Source organism: Trichosurus vulpecula, chromosome 5 (genome assembly GCF_011100635.1).
Source record: "Trichosurus vulpecula isolate mTriVul1 chromosome 5, mTriVul1.pri, whole genome shotgun sequence".
Taxonomy (NCBI): Eukaryota; Metazoa; Chordata; class Mammalia; order Diprotodontia; family Phalangeridae; genus Trichosurus; species Trichosurus vulpecula.
This window is the reverse complement of record NC_050577.1, coordinates 105,617,899-105,640,370: the sequence shown is the minus strand read 5'-3', so window position 1 is coordinate 105,640,370 and position 22,472 is coordinate 105,617,899. Positions and strand designations below refer to the sequence as shown.

General features: G+C 41.2%; 1 protein-coding gene across 1 annotated transcript in view; it reads right to left on the bottom strand.

Annotated features, from left to right (window-relative positions):
* DENND11 (DENN domain containing 11) overlaps positions 1–22,472 on the bottom strand; it is a 52,873-nt gene that overhangs the window by 21,393 nt on the left and 9,008 nt on the right. The window contains exon 2 of the mRNA XM_036761413.1: positions 2,319–2,418. Within this exon, the coding sequence (XP_036617308.1) occupies positions 2,319–2,418 (100 nt within the window). The remainder of the gene's footprint in view (positions 1–2,318; positions 2,419–22,472) is intronic.

Genomic DNA, 22,472 nt, shown 5'->3' with positions numbered 1-22,472 from the left:
CAAGAACCTCCATTTAAAGGAAAACGCCTAGATTCACCATGTCTTCATTCCTCTCTGGATTCTACTCTCGACTCTCCAGTCTTTCTCTACCATAGCCCTTAGCAAGTACCTTCTCCACACTCCCATCCCTTTGTTTTTCAGCTTCCTCCCCTATAACATAACCTCCCTGAAGCCAGAGATAGCCTTTCTGTCTGCTTAGTACAGTGCCTGGAACACAGTTAAGTGCCTAACAGATGCTTGTTTTATATACTATAAGTACTGACAAGTAGCAAGCTAACCCCATAGAAATTACACTCTTAATTTCTTTTAAAAGTTGTTTTGTCATCTTGTTAACAAATAGTCAGTTTCTACTGCTTGCAAAGCTTATTCTCACAACACCCCTTGAGGAGTAAATAGTACCTGCAATACTTCTCAAAGCCTGGAGTTTAAGTGCATGTGTATTCCCTTTATTTTTACAATATGGAAATCAATGCTAAAAAAGGTTAAATAACTTGCCCAAGGTGATACCACAAAAACATATCAGACTCAAACCTTGGCTCCTAGATTCCACATCCAAATGCTTTTTCCCTCCACAGTGGCATGCAGCCTTTGGGTGTGGGGTCAGAGGTAAGAAGGCCATGATCTGAGAATGTGGGTAGGGAATGTGGAAGTGGTACTCTCTCCCCACCACAGGCTATTAAAGGAAACAAGTTGTGCAGTCACAAGATCCATGCATGCTAGCATGGTACCTTTGGGGAACATCATCGTCATCTCTTGTTCGGAGTCTTCTGGCTAATATATCAGATTGCATGCCATCTTGGGGAGGGAGGGGGAGAAAATTTAAAACTTATGGAAGTGAATGTTGAACACTAACAATAAATTAATTTTTTCTGGCTAAGTTCAACATCTCCCTGCCCTCCCCAACCCCTACAGCCTGAAGATGCCCTAGACTAAAAGAATGATGTTCCTCTTCCAAATGACTCCTACCCAGGATGCTCCAGTGTCAGATTGGCAATGAATGGGAAAAAACCCACTGTAGTTGGCATCTTTTCCCTTTATTTTCTCCATTCTCCTAAACTGGAGGGCTTGATCAATAGGAAAGTGAGTTATCTGCCCACATTTTAAAATGATGCTATGACTCCATATGATACAGAAAGGCCCAAGACATCAAAGCCTGGCTCTTCCACTCACATGCTATGTGATCAAGGGTTAAGTCCCTCTGCCCTCCTGTACCCCAATTTCCCTGTCAAGTAATAATAATTCTAAATACTGGCTGACATTTATTTGGGACTTTGTTTTTTAAATACTTTACATAAAAGATCTTATTATCTAATTTTCATAACAACCCTGTGAGAGTTAGTTAGGGTCAGGGTTAATAATACTAGAGGCAGTATCCTCATTTTACAGATGAGTAAACTGAGCCTCATGGAGATTAAAGGATTTGCCTGTGGTCACAGACATCCTTAAGTGTGTGAAGTAGTCATCAAACCATCTCTTTGGACAGTATGTGTAGCACTCTTTCACTACTGCCTCTCAACCAATATGGTATTGAAAAGAGCACTAGATCCTGAGTCAGAATTCTAATTCTGACATACCATGGTGACCTTAAAAAAATTATTTAAAGTATCAGAACCTCACTTTCCTGTAAAATGAAGAGAGTGAACTAAGTGAAATCTAAAAGTCCCTTCCAGCCCTAAACCCTCAGATTCTGTAACACTACTAACTGACTTCTTGTAGAATGTAAAGTAGTAGCATCAATCATCAGGCCGCTCTACATTTGTGCTGGTGACATCGACAATGGTCCTTGCCTTACATAGGCATAGGGTGTTTTCTCTCCTTATTTCCTCTTTCAGCGTAGCAGAGGTTGTGGTCAATGGGGCCATGCTATTTCCTTCCCTTCCTCAAGGCCGGGTATGAGTCATGGTTTCAGCCCATTGATTCCAGAAAAGCTACTCCTTTCACTCAAGTTCCTTCAGCCTACTTTTCACAAAAAGTCATTTGTTCAGATTCTTCCTTGAAAATATTTTTTGTATCTGGCATAGTACAACTGAAAGAGAGACTAGAGAATCAGAGGACCAGAGTTCGTGCCTTATTTAAACAGCAACTAAAAGTCTGATCTCACATTAAAATTGGCAGCTGGGTTTTGATACCCAAAATCTAAAATATTAATTTGGACCCAAAGAAAACGTCATTCTTTGATGAAAGTTTCAAACCATTATGTTGGGGGTGGGAGGCGAGGTGGAGGTTTCATAATTTTCTAGAAGATAAAGAATTTTCTGGAGGGGGAGAGTAGCAAGGAGGAACAATAGTTAGAAGGATATGAGTTCACAAATACTTACATGAAGTCAGACTGAATTTTATGGGACCCACTGGCCATAGACTTGAATTCAACTCCTTCCAGATCAATATCTTGAGGCAGACACCATTCCAACATGTTACCTATGGAACATAAAGGTTCAGTCTGGAAGAAAGCGCTTCCATAAAAGTGTGCAGTAGAGCAGGCCACTCAAGACCCATGTTGTTCGGCCTGAAACAAACCCCTTCAAAATGTCAAAGTGATTTACCCTGCCTCTCACACAATCAAATATTTACTGGAGCGTGTGGCAATAGACATTACAAGGGAACATTGATTTGTCAGTTTTACATGTGGAGCAAAAGCATCCTCTATGTCCTGTAATTACTTTCTCTTGAATCCGCTGATCCATTTGACTACACCAACCGGCTTCTTTTTCCTTTCACTGCCACATGATATCTGTACCACTGCCCTCATTTCAGCAGGCTCTCTCCAGACTTGTCTTCTGTCCATACCACTCTAGCTTAAAATCAACTTTTCTGAGGACCTTGATGACCTTACCAAATCCAACAACCCTCTCTGTTCTCATATTTCTCACCACTGCTGACACTGAATATGTCTTCATGAAACTCTCTACTCCGTTGGTTTCCATAATATATTATGCTAGTTATCTCATCACTTAAGTGGCTCTTTCTTCCACCCATCTTCCCTGCCCCTACAAATATAGGTGTTCCTGAGATTCAGGTCCTCAATTCTCTGTTTTATCTTTTTCTTTTCACCTCATCACTTCTACCCAGCATATATCCCAAACATCAATCTCCAGTCCTAATTCTTCTCCCAAGTTTTAAACCTGCATTTCCTATAGTCTTTTATAGACATTTCTACTTGAACATACAACCCCATCAACTTAAAAGTCACCATACCCATGGACTCATCATCCTCTCCAGCAACAACAAAAACTAGTCTTCCTACCCCACAACTTCCTTCTTTCTATCATTGACATATCCAGTTTCTCAGCCTGAACCCCTGGAGTCTTTCCTTCATTCTACCATCTTATGTAGCTCATTAAGTCTGATTAATTCTTCCTTCAAAATATTTTTTTTTGTATCTGGCATAGTACAATGGAAAAAGAGACTCTAGAGTCAGAGGACTGGGATTCAAAGCCCACTTTTGCCACATACTAGACTTGCAACTTTAGGCAAGTCACTTTTAGGAAAGTCATCTTTAAAATGAGAAGTTTGGGCTACCAAGCTTCTTAGGTCCCTTCCAGCACTAGGTATAACATTTTGTGATCCTTTAATTTCTTTTTTTTTTTTTTGGCTATATGCCTTCTGTGGACTTTTAACATTACAGTAATTTCCATTTGCACTCATCCCATCCCCGCCCCTTAAGCCTTCCCTTGAAGGGAAAAAAATGTCTGACCAATAAGGCAATTGTGTCAGCCAGTATATATTGCATTCCACATCCATAGTTTCCCACTTCTCTACTGAGAGACAGGATGCTCTGTTCTCCTAAACAAAGATTATCACTACAAGTAATCAAGAGAGATCAGCTGGCCCCTTCCAGTATTAGGCACAGTATTGAAGTCAGTGTATATTGTTCTCCTAGATCTGTCAAAACTCTTCCCATGCTTCTATGAATTCCTCATATTGTAAGTTCTTTTGAAATAAAAATATTCCGCGATGTACATATATCACAACATGTTCAACCAACCCCTAATTGATGGGCACCTCATCCATCAATATCTAGTCTTTCTGTTAATAATAACAACAATAAGTAGTATTTATATACTTACTTTAAAGTTTGCAAAGTGCTTTATAGATGTTATCTCATTTTATCTTCACGGTAAGCCTGGGGGCTATTTGCTATTATCATTTCCATATTATAGATGAAGAAACTGAGGCAGAGAGTAAGCGACTTTCTTAGGGTCACACAGCTAGTATGTGTCTGAGGCTGGATTTGAACTCAGATCTTCCTGACTCAAGGCCCAGAACTCCACCCACTTCAACACTCAACTGATCCTACAAAGGATGCCATTCTCAATATTTTACTATATGTGGGACCTCCCCCCCCGCCCCACCATTGACTTTGGAGCACACACTTTCTATTCCTCCCCCATCATCCCAGTCCAAGCCCCTGTCATCTCATATCTACATCATTACAGAAGTTTAGAACTGAAAAGGACCACACAGATCATTTTCCTCATTTTCCAGATTCAGAACCTGAGGCCCAAAGTGACTTATACAATGTCTCTACAATGGCAGAGCCAGAGCTAAAACTAGGTCAGCCTCTCTCCCAGGCCAGTGCTCTTTCCTTTAAACCAGACAGCCTCCCTTTTGAATCCCCAACACGGTATAATGCCTGGTGTCCTAGTTGTTGCTGAGTCATGTCCAACTCTTCATGACCCTCACACGGGATTTCCTTGGCAAAAATACTGAAGTGGTTTGTCATTTCCTCCTCCAGCTCATTTTACAGATGAGGAAACTGAGGGAGAGTTAAGTGATTTGCCCAGAGTCACACAGCTAGTAAGTGTCTGAGGTCACATTTCAACTCGGATCTTCCTGACTCCTGGCCCAGCACTCTATCCACTGGGCCATATAACTGCTTCTTTGTGTCCTAGGAATATTCAACTATTAATCAGATTTAACAGCTATATTTGCATAATGTCCACGATTATTTCTCTGTACACTAATGGAAACAGAAAACGATCTCTCCAAAGACAGAAAGTCTTTGCTGAAGCAAAAAGCCCTTCTTCTAAATGTTGACATATTTACTCAGTGACTATTTACACATCAGAGCTGTAAATTTGATGGTACCTAAAGAGTCTTTTAGGTTACACTTTAAGGCTCTCCATAAGTCACTGAATTCGTAGATTCTGTATAATAATGATAGCATTTTCTTGGAAAATGGATGAGGCAGAACACAGTAGTTTACTTCCAATTATCTTGTCATATAGTCAAAATTTGAGTTTCACAGGGAAAATACCATAATAATGAAATGCTGGAGCAGACACGATCCTATAAGCATCAGATAAACAGCATGAATTAATTCCTTACAGAGTCAGAACAAATTCCTTACTCGAGTGCTCATCTCCTGGGCTTTAAAATACCATAATCATAGGATCACAGAAGTAGCCAATCAGTAAGTATAAGGGGCTATTACATTCCAGGCATGGTGCTGGGCACTGGGGATCCATGTACAAAGGAGGAGACAATCTTCCAGATAAGAACTTACATTCTGATGGGAGAGAAAACAAATGCATCTATAGGTATGTACAACAAATACAAAGTTAATAAATACAAATCTATACAAAGTAGTGGAATACAAAGTAGCTGGGAGTATGGGGTGGATCAGGAACGGCTTCATGCAGAGGATGATGCCTGAGCTGCATCTTAAAACAACAGAGGGACCGTGATGTGGATGTATTGAGAGAGCACCTTCCAGGCCTGGGGGCAGAGTCAATGCAGGTGGAGTGGGCAGGGTGATGGAGGAAGGAAGAGGGAGATGGATAGGTAAATGAAAGAAAGAAAGGCAGAAAGAATGTTGCATGTGAGGAAGAGAGAGAGAAGGCTAGTTTGATTGAATCACAGCGTGCAAGATGAGGCTAGAAAGACAACTTGGGGCCAAGGTTGTACATGGCAGAGGGAAATATTTAACAAAATCAGTAAAAACACAATTTTTGTTGTTTAGTTGTTGTTCAGTTGTGTCTGACTCTCTTCCTGACCCCTTTTGGGGTTTTCTTGGCAAAGATACTGGAGTAGTTTGCTATTTCCTTTTCCAGATCATTTTATAGATGAGGAAGCTGAGACAAACAGGGTTAAGTGACTTTGCCAGGGTCACACAGCTAATGTCTGAGGCAGGATTTGAACTCTGGTCTCCCTGATTCTGGGCCTAGTGCTCTATCTACTGGCCACCTAGCTACTCTAAAAACACAACAGAACATTGATAATGTTCCTCCCAGAGTTGTTATGAGGAGAATATGATACAATATTTGTAAAGTGCTTCACAAACCTTAGATCATTATATAAATGCTAACTTTTGTCATTACCATTACTTTTGAGGATTAGACTCTCCCATAGTAAGCCTTTTTCTCCAGGGGACAACTTTCTGCTAATGCCACAAAGTGACATACAACTCTGCCCTGGGCAGACTGACGTAGTTCACTCATTTCAGTCATGTCCCCTTGGCAAAGATACTGGAGTGGTTTACCATTTCCTTCTCCAGCTCATTTTACAGATTGAGTAAACTGAGGCATAAAGGGTGAATGACTTGCCCAGGGTCACACAGCTAGGAAGTGTCTGAGGTCAGATTTGAATTCAGGAAACTGAGTCTTCCTGACTTCAGGCCAGGCATGCTCTCCAGTTTGCCACTTGCCACCCAAATAATACCTGCTAAAAGGCTACTTGAAGCCCAACACATATTAGCGCCCTCACAAGTCTTTTTTGTTGTTGTTGTTCTTAATCAAAGCACCAATCAATCATGCCAATAACCACCAGGCATTTGGTAAATACCTATTATTGCCAGGCCCTGTGCTGTATGCCAGGGATATAAAAACCAAAGGGAGACAAGTCTCTGCCCTAGAGGAGCTTATATCTTACAATCGACATATTCACTTTCGTGTCCCCTATGTCCATTACCAGAAGAAACCAAGGGAATTCTATCTCCAGAGGCAGGCAGACACCCTACTAGATACAGGCTTCCATTCTGAATGGGCACAGAGATGGAGGAAGGGGAGAAGAAAAGGGAGGCATATGGAATCAAGCCTCACTTGGAAAGGGGGCTCCTGGTCGGGTGGGACTAGGTGGCTTCTGAGATCCTTAGATCTGAGGAATGTTCTCCCTTAGCTCAAGGGACGGAAGAGCTGTTAATCCACCCCAGAGAGGGCAGGGAAATTAGATAAGGACAAAAAGATGCAATACTACAAGGGACTCTGACCTGATTCATACAGAAGGAACTCAGTAATAAGCTGAGGGGGCCAGCTAGGTGGCATGATAGAGGACCAGCCCTGGAGGCAGGAGGACCTGAGCTCAAAGCTGGCCTCAGACACTTACTAGCTGTGTGACCATGGGCAAGTCACTTAACCCCAATTGCCATAATCATAATAGCACCAATACCTTGTTGAGGAAGCTGGTAAGGGAGAATAAGCTGAGTTCTCAATTTAGAAACCACTATAGAGCACAGGACCAACTTAAAGGTAAGAGGTCCTAGGTTCCATTCCCAGCTCTGCTACATATTACTCTAGTCATCTTAAAAATCACCATTCTGGGCCCCCATCTCTTCATCTGGAAAACAAAGTGGCCAAACCAGACAATGTCTAAGATGCCATCTTTAAGTTCCACTTCTGGAACATTCAGATTCTTGAATAACAACTACTCATATGTCTGTGTGTCTTATAACCTCAGGAGACACCTAGGTTCAGTTATTAATATCTCTGTTTTAAAGATGAGGAAATGACCCTCATCACAAACTGGCACTCAATACCAGGGAAACTTATGGGCAGATAGGTGGTGAAGTAGATAGAGTGCCTGGCCTGAAGTCAAGAAGATTCATCTTCCTGAGTTCAAATCTGGCTTCAGATACTTACTAGCTATGTGACCCTGGGCAAGTCACTTCACCCTGTTTGCCTCAGTTTCCTCATCTGTAAAATGAGCTGGAGAAGGAAATGGCAAACCCCTCCAGTATCTTTGCTAAGAAAACCCCAAATGGGGTCATAAAGAGTCGGACACAACTGAAAACAGCATCAACCAGGGAAACTTTACTTGCTCATATTCGTGGCCCTTCCATTTTCCAAATGGCATTGAGCTGGGACAAGGAGACATCTCTGGGCCTTTGTTATTCCAGCAGAAGGACTTAGCCCAATGTAGGCAATTTCCCACCCAGGTGGTGCCTGAGCTAATTGCTGCTACAATCAGTAAGCTTCCTTCCCTTCCCCCCATCCAATTTTCTTCCCAATTCTCAAAGATTCTAAGGTCTCCTCTCAAACTTAAGGAGAGCTACATGGGGTCTTTTCCCCCCTGAAGTGAAGCAGAATATGCTTAGGACTGTGGTCATTTTATATTCAGTACCTGTGCTCCTAGAAGACTGGAATGAGGTTATGTTTTCTTGATTCACCATATAGCACGGGAGCTCCAAAGATGGGGAGCAATGGGGGCCCTGGATCACAGTGCCACCTACCAACCTCACCCTGAAGCCAGTGAAGCCGAAGGCCTTATTTAAAGTGTTTGGCTGAGAGACTGTCTTCCCTTAGTGTAGTCTGGCTTTTACTCTCTCTGTTCATTTTTGAGGGCTGGCTGAAGCACCACTCACAAAGGACTTTATCACAGGAATAATGACATTACAGATGTCCAGAAAAAGATCAAGTTAGTAAGTAAAGTGGCACTCAGGCTGGAGAAGAGCCCGTTCCCTGTGCTTGCCATTCCAAGTATGGAATGCACTGCCTGCTCACCTCTGCCTCGTTGAATCTCAAGGTTCTATCAAAGCTCAGCTCCAGGACTACATCCTACCCAAAGTCTGCCCTGATCCCTCCCCCTCTTAGCAGATGTCATCACCTCCCTCATCCTCAGAAATGTCTTTGCATCTACTTTGGACAGAGTGTCCCAAAGGTTTTAGTGCCATCTTAAGCATAAAATGGCACTAAGGTTTTTGGGACACCTGTGTATATTTTGTATTTACTTTTCTGGATACATGTGGACCTCTCTCCCTCCAATGGAATGGAAGGTCCTAGATGGCAGGGGCTATTTCAGTTTTGGCTCTGTATCCACAGCACCTAACAAATATGGGAAGTGCCTAGCAAATACTTATTGAATGAATGGAGATGAGAATCAATCAACCAACATTTATTAAGTGCCTACTACATGCCAGGCACTGTGCTAAGCACTGGGGATACAAAAAAAAAAAGCCAAAGACAGTCCCTGCCCTCAAGGAGCCTATGGTCTAATAGGAGAGACAGCATACAAACAAATATATACAAAGTAAGCTACATACAGGATAAATAGGAAATAATCAACAGAGGGAAGGCATTGGAACTAAGAGGGGTTGGGGAAGGCTTCCTGTAGGTGAGATGTTAGTTGGCACTCTAAGGCAGCCAGGGAGATCAGTAGTTGGAGCAGAGAAGAGAAAACATTCCAGGCATGGGGGAGAGTCAGAAAAAATGCCTGGAGTGGAGAGATGAAGGGTCTTGTTTGTGGAACAGCCAGGAGGCCAGTGTCACTGGATCAAAGAGTACCTGTTGAGGAATAAGATTTAAGACGATTGGGAGGTAAAAGAGGGCTAGGTTATGACGAGATTGGAATGCCAAATGGAACATTTTCAAAACAATTCTGAAGTACCACATCATATCTATCAGATTGGCTAAAATGACAAAACAGGAAAATAATAAATGTTGGAGAAGATGTGGGAAAATTAGAACACTAATGCATTGTTGGTGGAGTTGTGAACTGATATAACCATTCTGGAGAGCAAATTGGAACTATGCCCAAAGGGCTATAAAATATACTCTTTGACACAGCAATACCACTTCTAGGGCTGTATCCCAAAGAGATCATACAAATGGGAAAAGAACCCACATGCACAAAATATTTATAGGAGCTCTTTTTGTGATGGCAAAGAATTGGAAATAGAGGGGATGTCCATCAATTGAGGAATGGCTGAACAAGTTGTAGTATATGGATCTAATGGAATACTATTTTGCTAAAAGAAATGATGAGCAGGTGGACTTCAGAAAAATCTGGAAAGACTTACATGAACTGAGGCTTAGTGAAATGAGAAGAACCAGGAGAACATTGTACACAGTAACAGCCACATTGTGTGATGACTGACTTTGATAAACTTAGCTCTTCTCAGCAATGCAAGGATCTAAGACATCTCCAAAAGCCTCAAGATGGAAAATACTATCCACATACAGAGAAAGAACGTGAGGGTCTGAATGCAGATGGAAGCATACTATTTGCTCTCCTTTTCTTGTTATTTTGTTTCTTCTCTCGTGGTTCCTCCCATTAGTTTTAATTCTTCTTTACATCATGAATAATGTGAAAGTATGTTTAATATGAATGTATATGTAGAGCCTATATCAGATTGTATGCCATCTTGGGAATAACGGAGGTGAAGATGGAGAAAATTCAAAAATCAAAATCTTATGGAAGTGAATGCTGAAAACTAAAAAAATTATTAAAAAAACCAAATAGAGCATTTTGTATTTGTTCCTGGAGGCAATAGGAAGTCTCTGGAGTTTTACTGAGTAGAAGAGAGTGGGGTGATAAGATCAGACTTGCGCTTTAGTAAATCACTTTTGTGGCTCAATGGAGAATGGATTAAGACTGGGAAGAGACTTGAGGCAGACAGACCCACCAGCAAGGAATTGCAGTAGAGTAGTGGCAGTGTCAGAGGAGAGAAGGGGAAGTATTCAAGAGATGTTGACCAGTTTTGGTAACAGCCTGGATGGATGGGGGCTGGGGGGGTTGACAGTGAGGAATCCCAGATAATTCCTAGGCTGTGAGCCTGAGGGACTTGGAGGATGGTATTGCCCTCTACAGTAGTAGGAAAGGTAGAAGTAAGAGAGAGTTTAGGGGGAATGATAATAAATTCCATTTTGGACATATGAGTTCGAGATGCTTACTGGAAATCCACTTCAAGATGTCTGAAAGACAGTTGGAGATACAAGATTGGAACAGGACAGGTATATCAGAAAATGGTCAGTAATAAGATGGTAATTAAATCCATGGGAGCTGATGAGATCACCAAGTAAAGTAGTACAGAGCAGAGCTTCTTAAACTTTTTCCACTCAGCCCTGGCATTTTGTGGCCTGAGGGCATGCACAGTGCAAAGTGTGCATGCTTTGTGTTCAGAACCAAGGCTGCAATGAAGTTGCCCAATGTAAGGGCAAATGCTGCCAAAAACACCTTGGATTCTTTACTCATTTGATTTTTAATTAATTTTTGGTCATTGCACGTTCAGAAATACTCTGGCCAAACCCACCAGCTTAAAAAGTGCTAGCGAGGGAGAAGAGGGTCCAGGACAGAACCCTGAGAGACACTGACTATTAGTAGGTGTGATCTGGGAGAGCATTCAGCAAAGGAGACGGACAAGGAAAGATCAGATAGGCAGGAGAAAAACTAGGAGTGGTGTCCTGAAAACCTAAAGAAAAGTGTATCAAGGAGTGATCAACAGTGTCAAAAAGCCACAGAAAAATCAAGAATGAAAATTGAGAAAAAGCCATTAAGCAATCATTAGGAACTTTGGAGAGAGCAGTTTCAGTGGAATGATAAGGTCAGAAGCCAGACTATGAGAGGTTAATGAGAATTGGGTTGTTCAATTGTTACCAAAAACTTGGATCTCTGGTTTTGTACTCTTTTTTAATGAAAGGGGCAGCCACAGTGGTTAGAATGCCAGGCCTGGAGTTAGGAAGACTCCTCTTCCTGAGTTCAAATGTGACCTCAGACACTTCTAGCTCTGTGACTGGATAAGTCACTCAACCCTGTTTGCCTCAGTTTCCTCATCTGTAAAATGAGCTGGAAAAGGAAATGGTAAGCCCCTCCAGTATCCTTGCTAAGAAAACCCCAAATGGGGTCATGAAGAGTCAGACATGACTGAACAATATCAAGATTCTTTTTAAAGAATCACAGAATCTAGGAGACCTAAAGAAAACCCTCTTGAGATTTGGCCTAGTCTGTACCAGGACAAATACTCTTGATAGCCTGGTGAAGTGGAAAGAGGGGTGGATTTGGAGTCAGAAAAGCTTTGTCACCTATGTTGGCTTTGGGCATGTCACTTGATTTATTTCAGCCTCTGTTTCCTCATCTGTCAAATAAGGAAGGTAGACAAACAAACCTAAGATCCTGTTGCTCTCTGCCCCAGATATCATTTACAAAAAAAAGACTTTAAAACATAAAATATTAGCTGTACATCAGAAGGCAAAGGAAATGTTAAGAAAAGACCTAAAGAAGGTAAAATTTTGAACCTGGAAATTAAATCAATGCTAACTAGCTTTTCCCCAGTGTCTAAAGACCATTAGATTAAGTACTCAATGGGGGTGGGAGGTGGGAGTATCATTTCATACACACCCTGTTATTTTACTTAATTCTCCACTGAGTTCCTAAAGGTTAAAATAGAAATCATGGCCAATGACCACAAACTGACTTCCCCAGGAAACCACAAGCTCAGCAGGTGAATCATCAGCAACCTGGGAAAGATGTGGTCAATGTGAGATTAATAGGAAAATGAAAAGCGGCCACAATCAGGTTTCACTGCCAAACCGAATGGGAAAAAAAAGGAAGAAAGAGGAAGACAGGGTTAATAACCATTCCATAGGGGTAGTTCCATTTTGGATAGAAGGAACTTTCTCCCTGACTCCCTCATAAGTTTGCTATGTTCTTAAGTAAAAGAATCTCAGGAATCAGATGGTCAACAAGCATTTATGTAGCTATTCTTAGGTGCTAAGCACTATAGCAAGCACTGGGAATAGAAACAGACATAAAAAAACACAGCCCTTGCCCTCAAGAAGCTTACATTCTAACGGGGAAGACAACACATAAAAAGAAACAGAAAGGGCGGTTGGGGAGAAGGCTGGGAGGGAGGGGCAAAGTAGAAGAATTCCAAGCGCAGCCTGGAGAGGATGAGACATGACTGGCCTGGGTTCCCTCCTTAAATGGAGGTCCTGGAAGGAGCTGGCCAATCAGAAGGAGGAGTCGCAGGGACAGAGGGTACATCCAGTGTGGGAATTGCTGGTGAGGGAGGCTACAGGATGAAGAATTGGGGCATGGTAGAAGAAGTCCAGAGAGTGGCCTGTACAGAAATGTAAATATTATACCAAAGAGCCTTCCTGTCTTGTCCGTCATCCATCGGCCATGTAAGTAATTTATTCTTTGCCACAAGTCAGATGACCTGGGTTCTGTTCCAAGATAGGCCATGGACCAACAGAAGGATAAGAGCCCCATTTCTTGATCTCTACACCCTGTGATTTCGTTTGGTTACAGAAGCAAATAAGTTAACAAGCAAAAACGTACTTCATTGACTACATGAAGATGCTCCAAGGATTAATAATTGTTTATAAAATGAGAACCACAAAGGCAATCGATGCTACAGCATTTATGTACCGTCTATGTAAACAGATTTAATATAATCTTTCAAACACATGAATGAGAAATGTATCACTAAATTAACAAAATATTAGGTTAATTTATGCACTTTAGGATGTGTAGTAAAACTTAGCATGGGATCATAAATTTGGAGCTCATCAAGGTCAACCCATTCATTTTATAGATGATGAAACTATGACCCAGAGAGGTTAGGTCAAACAGGTAGGGAATGTGTTCAAATGTATTAGAATCTAAGCCTTCCAGACTCCAGCTAGGAGACATGGCAGATATAGCATTGGGCCTAGAATCAGGAGGACCAGAGTTCAAATCTGGCCTCAGACACTTACTAGCTTTGTGACCCTGGGCAAGTCACTTAACCACCATTTGCCTCAGTTTCCTTAACTGTAAAATGAGAATAGCAGCACTGACTTCACTGGGTTATCATACAGATCAAATGAGATATTTGTGAAGAGCTTAGCATATAGCAGGAGCTAAAATATTTAAATGCTTGTTCCTCATTCCCCTGCCCCTATCTCCCAAGTCCAATGCTCTATAGCATCAGTGCTCTTCACCGTGCTATTTCTTACACCACCTTGTAGGGCTTCTAGCTAGATTTTATTTCTCTAGCATCCTAATTTTCTATTCATGGCATGGGATTACCGCCAGTGTAGAAGAATCTCTTAATTTATATATACACAGCTATCTCGATTTATCCCAGAGATGGGTCTTGAACCACTTAATGCTTCTTCCTTCTGTTCTCAGGCCTCTTCACCTCCAAAAATACCAGTGAGAAAAGTCAAGCACTGATTTGTGTCCAAAGCCAGCTTGGCTGGAGTGATTTGAATGTTAAAGTTGGAGTCAAGAGGACCTGAGTTCAGATCCCTCCTCAGACACATAACTGTCTGTGTGAACTGGTCCAGTAAACGAGCATTTATTAAGAGCTTACCATGGGCTAGGGACTGCTCCTGGAGATCCAAAGAAAGGCAAAAACAGTCTTGGCCCTCAAGAAAATCACTATATGACGGAGGGGGCGGAGAAGGTAGGAGAACATGTGAACAACTACATACAAACAAGATACAGTCCATTCTGCTATAACTGAACATACGTGCTCTTAAAAATTACCAAACTATGCAAAACTAAGCAATAAAAACCATAGGGCTTATGGGGGAAATGTGGTTGGGGCACGACACTCAAAAACCCTGTCAGTGACATAAAAAATAGGGGAAACTAATGTTAAAAAGCAGCAATTTTACAGGTGTTAAGTGGTTAATACATAAATAATATAATAAATAGTGGTGGCACCAGACTTTGTGGGTTTAGGTCAACCTTCCTCCATCCACAGTACCCAAAGATAGATGACAAATACGTTACTTTATCTTGAAAAGGATCTTAAGTTTTGTTGCTGAAGTGGGCTTGGGATGGGTTATAGCTTGTAAGTTAAAGGGTTATTATCCAACAATGCAGAATAAGGTGGTAAACTGAGGTCACTAGTAGGTGTTTGAGGCGTGTACACTTTGTGCTCAGTTCATCTAGATGTGGTTTTCTGTGTCACAATGAGTGAATCAACTAAGTAAGCTTGATTTTTACCTTGTATTCAAATTGTTTCCTAATAGATCAATCAATCTGGAACAAATCAATGTTTTCAAATCAAGAATTAGAGCAGAATTGACTGTGTACACAAGACAACTCAGAGGTAATCTCAGAGGGAAGGTGTTAGCATTGAGAACTGGGAAAGGCTTCTTACAAAAGATGGGGTTTTAGCTCAAACTCCAAGGAAGTCAGAAATGCAAGGAGGCTGAAAGGAAGAAGATTCTAGGCAGGGACAACAGCTAGTGACAATGCACAGTCAGGGGGTGGAGTGCCATGTTGGCAGCCAGCAAGAAAGTCAGTATTACTGAGTTGTAGGGTATATGAAGGGGAGTAAAGTTTAAGAAGCCTACTCAAGTTCCTTCCTTAACATCTCAGTGTCTCTGTTTCTAACAGAATGGAGTTAATAATAATAACCAGGAATCTAGGTGACACAGTGGATGAAGCACTGAGCTGGGAGTCAGGAGACCTCAGCTCAAACAGGACTTCAGACACTTATTAGCGGTGTGACCCTGGGCAAGTCACTTAACCTCATTTACCTCAGTTTCCTCATCTGTAAAATGAGCCAGAGAAGGCAATGGAAAATACTTCAATATCTTTGCCAAGAAAATCCAAAAAAAAGGGTCATGAAGAGTCAGACATGACTAAAACAACTGAACAATAACAACAACAAATAATAATAACAGCTAGCATTTCTAAAGAGCTTGAAGGTTTGCGAAGGGCTTTACAAATGTTAACTCATTTAATCTTCATAACAACTCTGTGAGATATGTAGTATCGTTATCCCCATTTTACAGATGAAGTAGCTGAGGCACAGGGAAGTTAAGTGACTTGCCCACTGTCACAAGTCCTGGACACTATGCGATGGGTCACCACCTGCCTCACAGGGTCATTATAAAGGATCCAATGACATACTATATGTAAACTTTAAAGCTTACACTATGTAAACTTTAAAGCACCATATAGATGCTAGCTATTAACAGTTGTCACAGTGGATGGTGACAATAATAGTAACAGTAGTGACCTTGAACAAGTCATATAATCTCTATGCCTCAGTTAGCTCATCCCTTATACTTCCTTCTACCTTTGAATTTCTTGTCCCTTTGCTCTTTCACGGCTCCCTCTCTCCTAAACCTGAAAACCAAATACAGTTATCTCTTCCACATCGAGACTTTCAATATTGCTGGTTGACCTAGGAAATTAAATGGGAATTTCGGGGGAGTTTTGTAGAAGTCACAGATGACATGGAGTCTATGATCAAATTCTCAACCCAAATCTTACAATAAAGTACCATAAATGCCCCATAAAGGAAAAAGAAAAAATTCAGACTTCTTCTTTGGTACGAAGGGAGGGCCAAAAACTCCTAACTTCACCAACCTATCCCACCCCACCACCATGTGGAAGGGATAACTGTACCTCCTCACCACCACCACCACCACAACTAACCTCCACAGAAACTTAAGAGTTGGAGGGGACCTCAAAGTTCATCTACTCCAATACCTAACCCAACAATAATTCCCCCCTCCCACCTTGCCCTTCATCATACCCAACACAGCCTCTGAAGGAAGACCTCTGGTGAGGAAGAACCAACTGCCTTCAGAGACAGCCCAGTCCACTTCTGGACAGTGCTAATTCAGTGGTTCTCACAGTACAACACTAGGACCCCTAGAAGTGCTTTATCCACTGTGCCACCTAGCTGCCTTGAGGGCCTCAATAGTTTTCAAGCGTGCAAAGGCACCCTGAGACCAAAATGTTTGCCATTGATCACGTCTAGAAAATATGTCCCAATCTGCACTTACATCTATCACCTCTCTGCGACTAACAGACATAGACCACAGCTCCCTGTACTATTCAGGAATAGCATGAGTTTGTCAAATACTTTGCTAAAATCTAGGCAAACTTATGTAAAGTGGGACTTTTCTACCCATCTAGTAAACCTGTGAACAAAGGAAATTAAATTAGCCTGGTGTTCCTATGGAAAATCACACTGGCTCTTTGTAAAAACAACCTAATTTTCTAGATGTTCAACTAACCATCCCCTTAATAATGTTCTAGAATTTTGCCAGAATCAAAGTCAAGCTCCCTGGCCTTTCATTTGTAGATTCTAGCAACTTCCTTTTTTTTTTATTTATTGCTCTCCAATCCTGCAGCATCTCTCCCCTGTCCTTCAGTCTCTCAGAGATCACTGGCAGTGGTTCAGCAATGATATTTGCCAGTGCTTTCAGTACTCTGTGATTTAGGACTGGGACTATTTACATCAACTCCTGAAGGACAGCTAGGTGGTCTCTTACTAGTTCAAGGTTAAGTACTCCCTGCTTATGTGGGGGTTCAGCTCCTCATTAGTCACTTTTCTTCTGCCCTTTCTAATCCAAGGATCACTTTTCTTGCCAGAGAAACAATAGGCAAACTAAGAAATGAGCATCCCCTCCTGTCTGCCATCCATGATCATGCTCCCAACCACATCAAACAGTGGTCCTATCTCTTCTTAGCTCTTCCTCTTAACCTCCAAGGATAATTTTTTTTAGATTCCTTATTTTCTGTCCTTAAATTTTATCTATTAGCCTCAGCTCATTCTGACTTTCAGTGCTTCAGACATTATTAATACCCAACCATGCCATTTTCACATTCACCTTTTGTCAAAATCTAAGTTTTGATATCCATATTGTTTTCTTTAGACAACTCCCCCTCATCCGTGTCTGGGGAGTTAGATCTCCTTGTATTTTATTCTAGAGAGCTTCCCACCCCTCCTGATGTTTCCTGTAGAATTTTAATCTATGGGACTCTACCGTTCCTTTCTCTGAACCCTTTGAGGTCCTATCTCCCAAATTCTGAGGGTCATATCGTGGCTTTCTTCTCCTCTATCACCAGTTCTAGGATGGAAGGCCACTTTCCCAGCCAAAGCTCTCATCATTTATGGCCCAGGAACCAGTTCCTTCTTGTTGGTGACAATCAATTCCAGAATAGAAATATCTCTTGTACGTTGTGCTACTTTTTAAAAGATGTAACACCACCAAGGTAAGTCAACCTTATTAGTTGCTCTGGTTTTGGAAAATGTAGGGTTCCTGAGGGTGTCTAGATAATTGACTATCTAACCCAATCCCCTTATTTTACACATGAGGAAACTGAGGCTTAGATTAATTACCCAAATGTACACAAGTTGTAGGGTACTAGGTTGACACAGTAGCTAGAGCACCAGCCCTGGAGTCAGGAAGACTTGAGTTCAAATCTGGCTTCAGACACTTATTAGCTTTGTAACCCTGAGCAAGTCACTGCACTCTGTTTGCCTCAGTTCCTCATCAAAATGAGCTGGAGAAGGAAATGGCAAACCACTCCAGTATCTTTGCCAAGAAAACCCCAGACGGGGTCATGGAGAGTCAGACATGACTGAAACAACACAAGTTGCAAGTATCTGAGCCGAGATTTAAAATCCAGATTGCCTGACTCCAAATCAAGTGCTATTATTCCCATGTCCTTTTTCTGGGTGTTTTACAGCATAGTCTGATGACAATATTTACTATTTCAGATGTTACTGATATTCAGCCAAATGTCACCCGCCATGCTTCCCCTCTGGTTGTTAAATATATATTAATTATAATACATAAATTAATAATAAAAATAGCATGATATAAATTAATCTCTGCTATCAAATAACTTATATGCACTTGTACTATTAATCTGCTCTCCACCCATTTTCTGCCTATTTACTTATCCTATTAATTTTGAATAAGGTATGTAGCCTTTGGAAGCCACATTACAGTCAATGATACTGGCCCATCAAGTGTCCTTAATACTTATGAGGTCAAATTTGCTTGTTAGGATCTCTAGTACACCTTGCTTATTAACTACACTTTGGTGTATAGATCTGAGGCCAGGAGTATGGCTACTAGCTTCTTCCTTCGACTTTTATCTCCTATGAATTTCTGAGTTTCTCTTTTGTTACTTTTCTTTCTACAAAGTAACTACTCTGTATCATGTCTAGCTTGGTGGATAGAAGCTCTCTGCTTCTTTCCTTTTCAGGTTAAAGCCCGTTTCATTAGGTTTCTAAATCCCTAGGCAGATAAATACTTGCCTGCCCTTGTTAGATACATTCCACCCCTGGCCAGGAACCTATCATTCCCTATATTCCAAGCAGCTCTCAGTTCCCTACTGGGCAGAGAAGCAGCTACTCTAGCAAGTCTTACTGACTAGGCAAGTGAATTCTTTTATCTTCTCATTCTACACAAAGCATATTCAAAACTTCCTTTTGGGAAGGCCAGAAGCAATCATAGGCAAGCAGGGCTTATATAAAAAGAAAAGTAATTTGTACATAGAAAATGGGCAGTTTTTATGTATATATGTGTATATATACAATGTATGTAGATATGTGTGTATTTATACACACACACATATTCCTCTTTTCTTTTCAACTGTATATATGAAAGTGATTATGTTATTCGATGTTTGTTAAGTGCAGAATTTTTAAAAGGGAAAAAAGAAAATTCTAGTAATTTCCTTTCTTCCTCAAGCTTCTAATTGTATCTCAGCATTTCTCAGCTGAGAATCCAGTTCACTACTTTACTGAGAAGGATGAAGATGTCCAGCTTTCTTCTTTCCCACTTGAAAAATGTCTTTTCCCACCTCTTTCCCCCTTTCTTTTCATCTTAGAAAATGAGGTGTTATTCCTCCTCGCCAAAGCCAAAACTCTACCACATGGGCCTAAAAAGATGTGTAGTAGAAACAATGCTGAACTCTGAGACAGGAGACTCTGGTTCAAATTCCATCTTTGATACTAGCAGCTGTTGACCTCCGAGGAATGACGTTATAGATTCAAAGGTGCTGAGAGATGATCCAATAAGTGTCAGAAGAAGACAAGTAATGGTGATAGGTGACTCCCTGATGCAGGGCATGCGGCTGTTATTTAGAGAAGAGGCTAACAGTAAAAGGCTGTCTTCCTGGAGCAAGTATCCAAGGAATGACAGGGAACCTACCAAAACTTGTCAAACTGGATCAATTCTGGCGATTTGTACAGGTACAAATTACAAAACCAGAAAGAACTTGGGAAGCCTTGCCAAAAATTATGAAGCTTTTGGCAAGGAACTGAATACCTTAGGGAAGCGGGTGCTCATCAAAGGCAAAGGATTCAAAAGAGAAAGATGAGATCTGGAAAGTGAGTTGCTGGTTAATAAGATGGTGTCTGAGAAGGGGAATTGGATTTCTGGGACGCAGGTCTATATAGGAAAAACAATTTTTCCTAGGCCACGATGGAATGCACATTAGAAACTGATAGGAATATATTTGCCTGAACTCTAACAAAAATAATCAAAAAGGGAGGCAGTGAGACATAACGGACCCTATACCAAGCTAAATACCATAATTATAATATAGAAAAAATGACAACAGACATACCAGAAATTCACAGATCTTATTCAAGTAAAGAGTCAATATTCCCAATTTGTTTATAGTATCACCCTTTACGTCTAAATAATGTACCTATTTTGACCCTATCTTGGTATACAGCGTGAAACGTTGGCCTACACCTAGTTTCTGCCATACTATTTTCCATTTTTCTCAGCAGTTTTTGTCAAATAGTGAGTTCTTATCTCAGAAGCAGGAGTCTTTGGGTTTATCGAAAGGAGCCACTACTAAAACCCATCATCTCAGATGTCTCTATACACAAATATAGGTAACATTTTGTAAACTAGAGCAAGATGCACTAGAAATTCTAATATTTGTATAAAGGAAAAAAAGGAAAGTCTGACTTCATGGATCCCATTGAGACCTGGTAGAGCAAGACCCCTCAATGAAAGGTTCTAGAGGTTTACTCAAAGGTAAGTGGTGGTAGTAGAGTAGCATGTTATTCACACGAGGAAATCCAGAAACCACAAGTATGGTGAGGTACATTCATGCATTTGGATGAAGATAAATGGTGGCAGAAATGAAAGTGATACTGTCATCACAGTACAATACAGACCACCTGCACAGGGAGAGGAAACTAAATGAGGAGTCTGAGAAAGGGACCACAAGCCTAGCATGATATACAATAGTGATGAGAATTTCCATTATCCATATACCTGCTGGAATTCTCTACTAAAGGAAGAAGGGTCAGAAATTCCCAACTTAATTCCACACTGGAATTAATTTCATTCTTGCAAAGGTAGAGCAACAAACAAGAAGGAAAGTCAATTCTAAATCTGATTCATACTAACTAGGAGGAATCAGTTGTTAGGGTGGAAACGATGATCACTTCATCTTAGAATTTATTAAAAAGGAGGAGAGTAAAACTAGGAATTGTCTGACATCCAGAACTATTTCCAATGGGTAGAAATCATGAGAAGGCAAATGTTAAAAAAAAAAAAAGAAAACTTCCTTTCCTTGCTATAAGAAAAAACTTCCTAACAATTAGAGTAGAATCTCAAAGTAGAATGAACTGCCTCAGAAGGTCTTCACGCAAAATCTGAATAATAGTGTCAGAAACATTGTAGAGGACATTCTTGCTGTGGTTGACATTGGACTAGATGGCCTCTCAGGTGCCTTCCAACTCTTGAGATTCTGCAGTTGTGCAACCCTGGCTGCTAGGCGGTGCCATAGTACACAGAGCCGGGCCTAGAGACTGAAAGACTCATCTTCCTGAGTTCAAATCTGGCCTCCGACATATATTAGCTGTGTGACTCAGGGCAAGTCACTTAATGCTGTTTGCCTCAATTTCTTCCTCTGTAAAAAGACCTGGAGAAGGAAATGGCCAACCACTCTAGTATCTTTTGTCAAGAAAACCTCAAATGCGTTCACAAAGAGTCACAACTTAAACAACTAAACAACAACAGCAAAGCCCTGTGTAAATGTGAGCTGTCATTATTTCTATTGACTCCTGCCTTTCTCCTCTATATTCCAAACTTGACACCCTTGCTACCTAAAGTAATCTTTCAAATGCACAGGTAAGATCACCCAGTATGACTTTTAATTGCCTGATGAGTAAAATGATGACATTTGAGGTGGCCATACCAGGTCTTTTATGCTGCAGCTTCAAACTAGCTTTCCAAACTTATTTCACAGCACTCCCCTCCTTCCTAAATTCCAAACTTCTCTGATTTCACCTTGCCTGGCTCCTGCCCCGGTGACTTTGCACACACCCATCTCCTGGCCTGGAATAATATCTCTGCCTCCTACTTTCCCCTCCTTTTAGGCTCAGCAGCTACCTCCAAGCATAGTTCTCTGATCACACCCGATAAACAGGATCTCTATTCTACCCCTGCTTTGCACTTAATCATTTGCTAACTTCTATCAAAATCACCCATATACATGTGTTCTCTCTAGCCTCCTTCCTAGAGCATCATCTCCCTGAGGACCCAAACCATGTGGTTTTCCCTCACAGTGCACAGATGTTTGTTCAAATGAAAAAGAAGCCTCAGACATCAAAGAGAAACAGTAACACCTCAAAGAAAACTTGCCTCTTCAAGCTTTCTCAGCCGTCTACACTCCATTTTTTTGTGCCAATAGTATCACCTAAGGAAAATTCTACATACAGGTGTGCGCATTGACTATAGACTGCTGGGGTGGTAGCATGA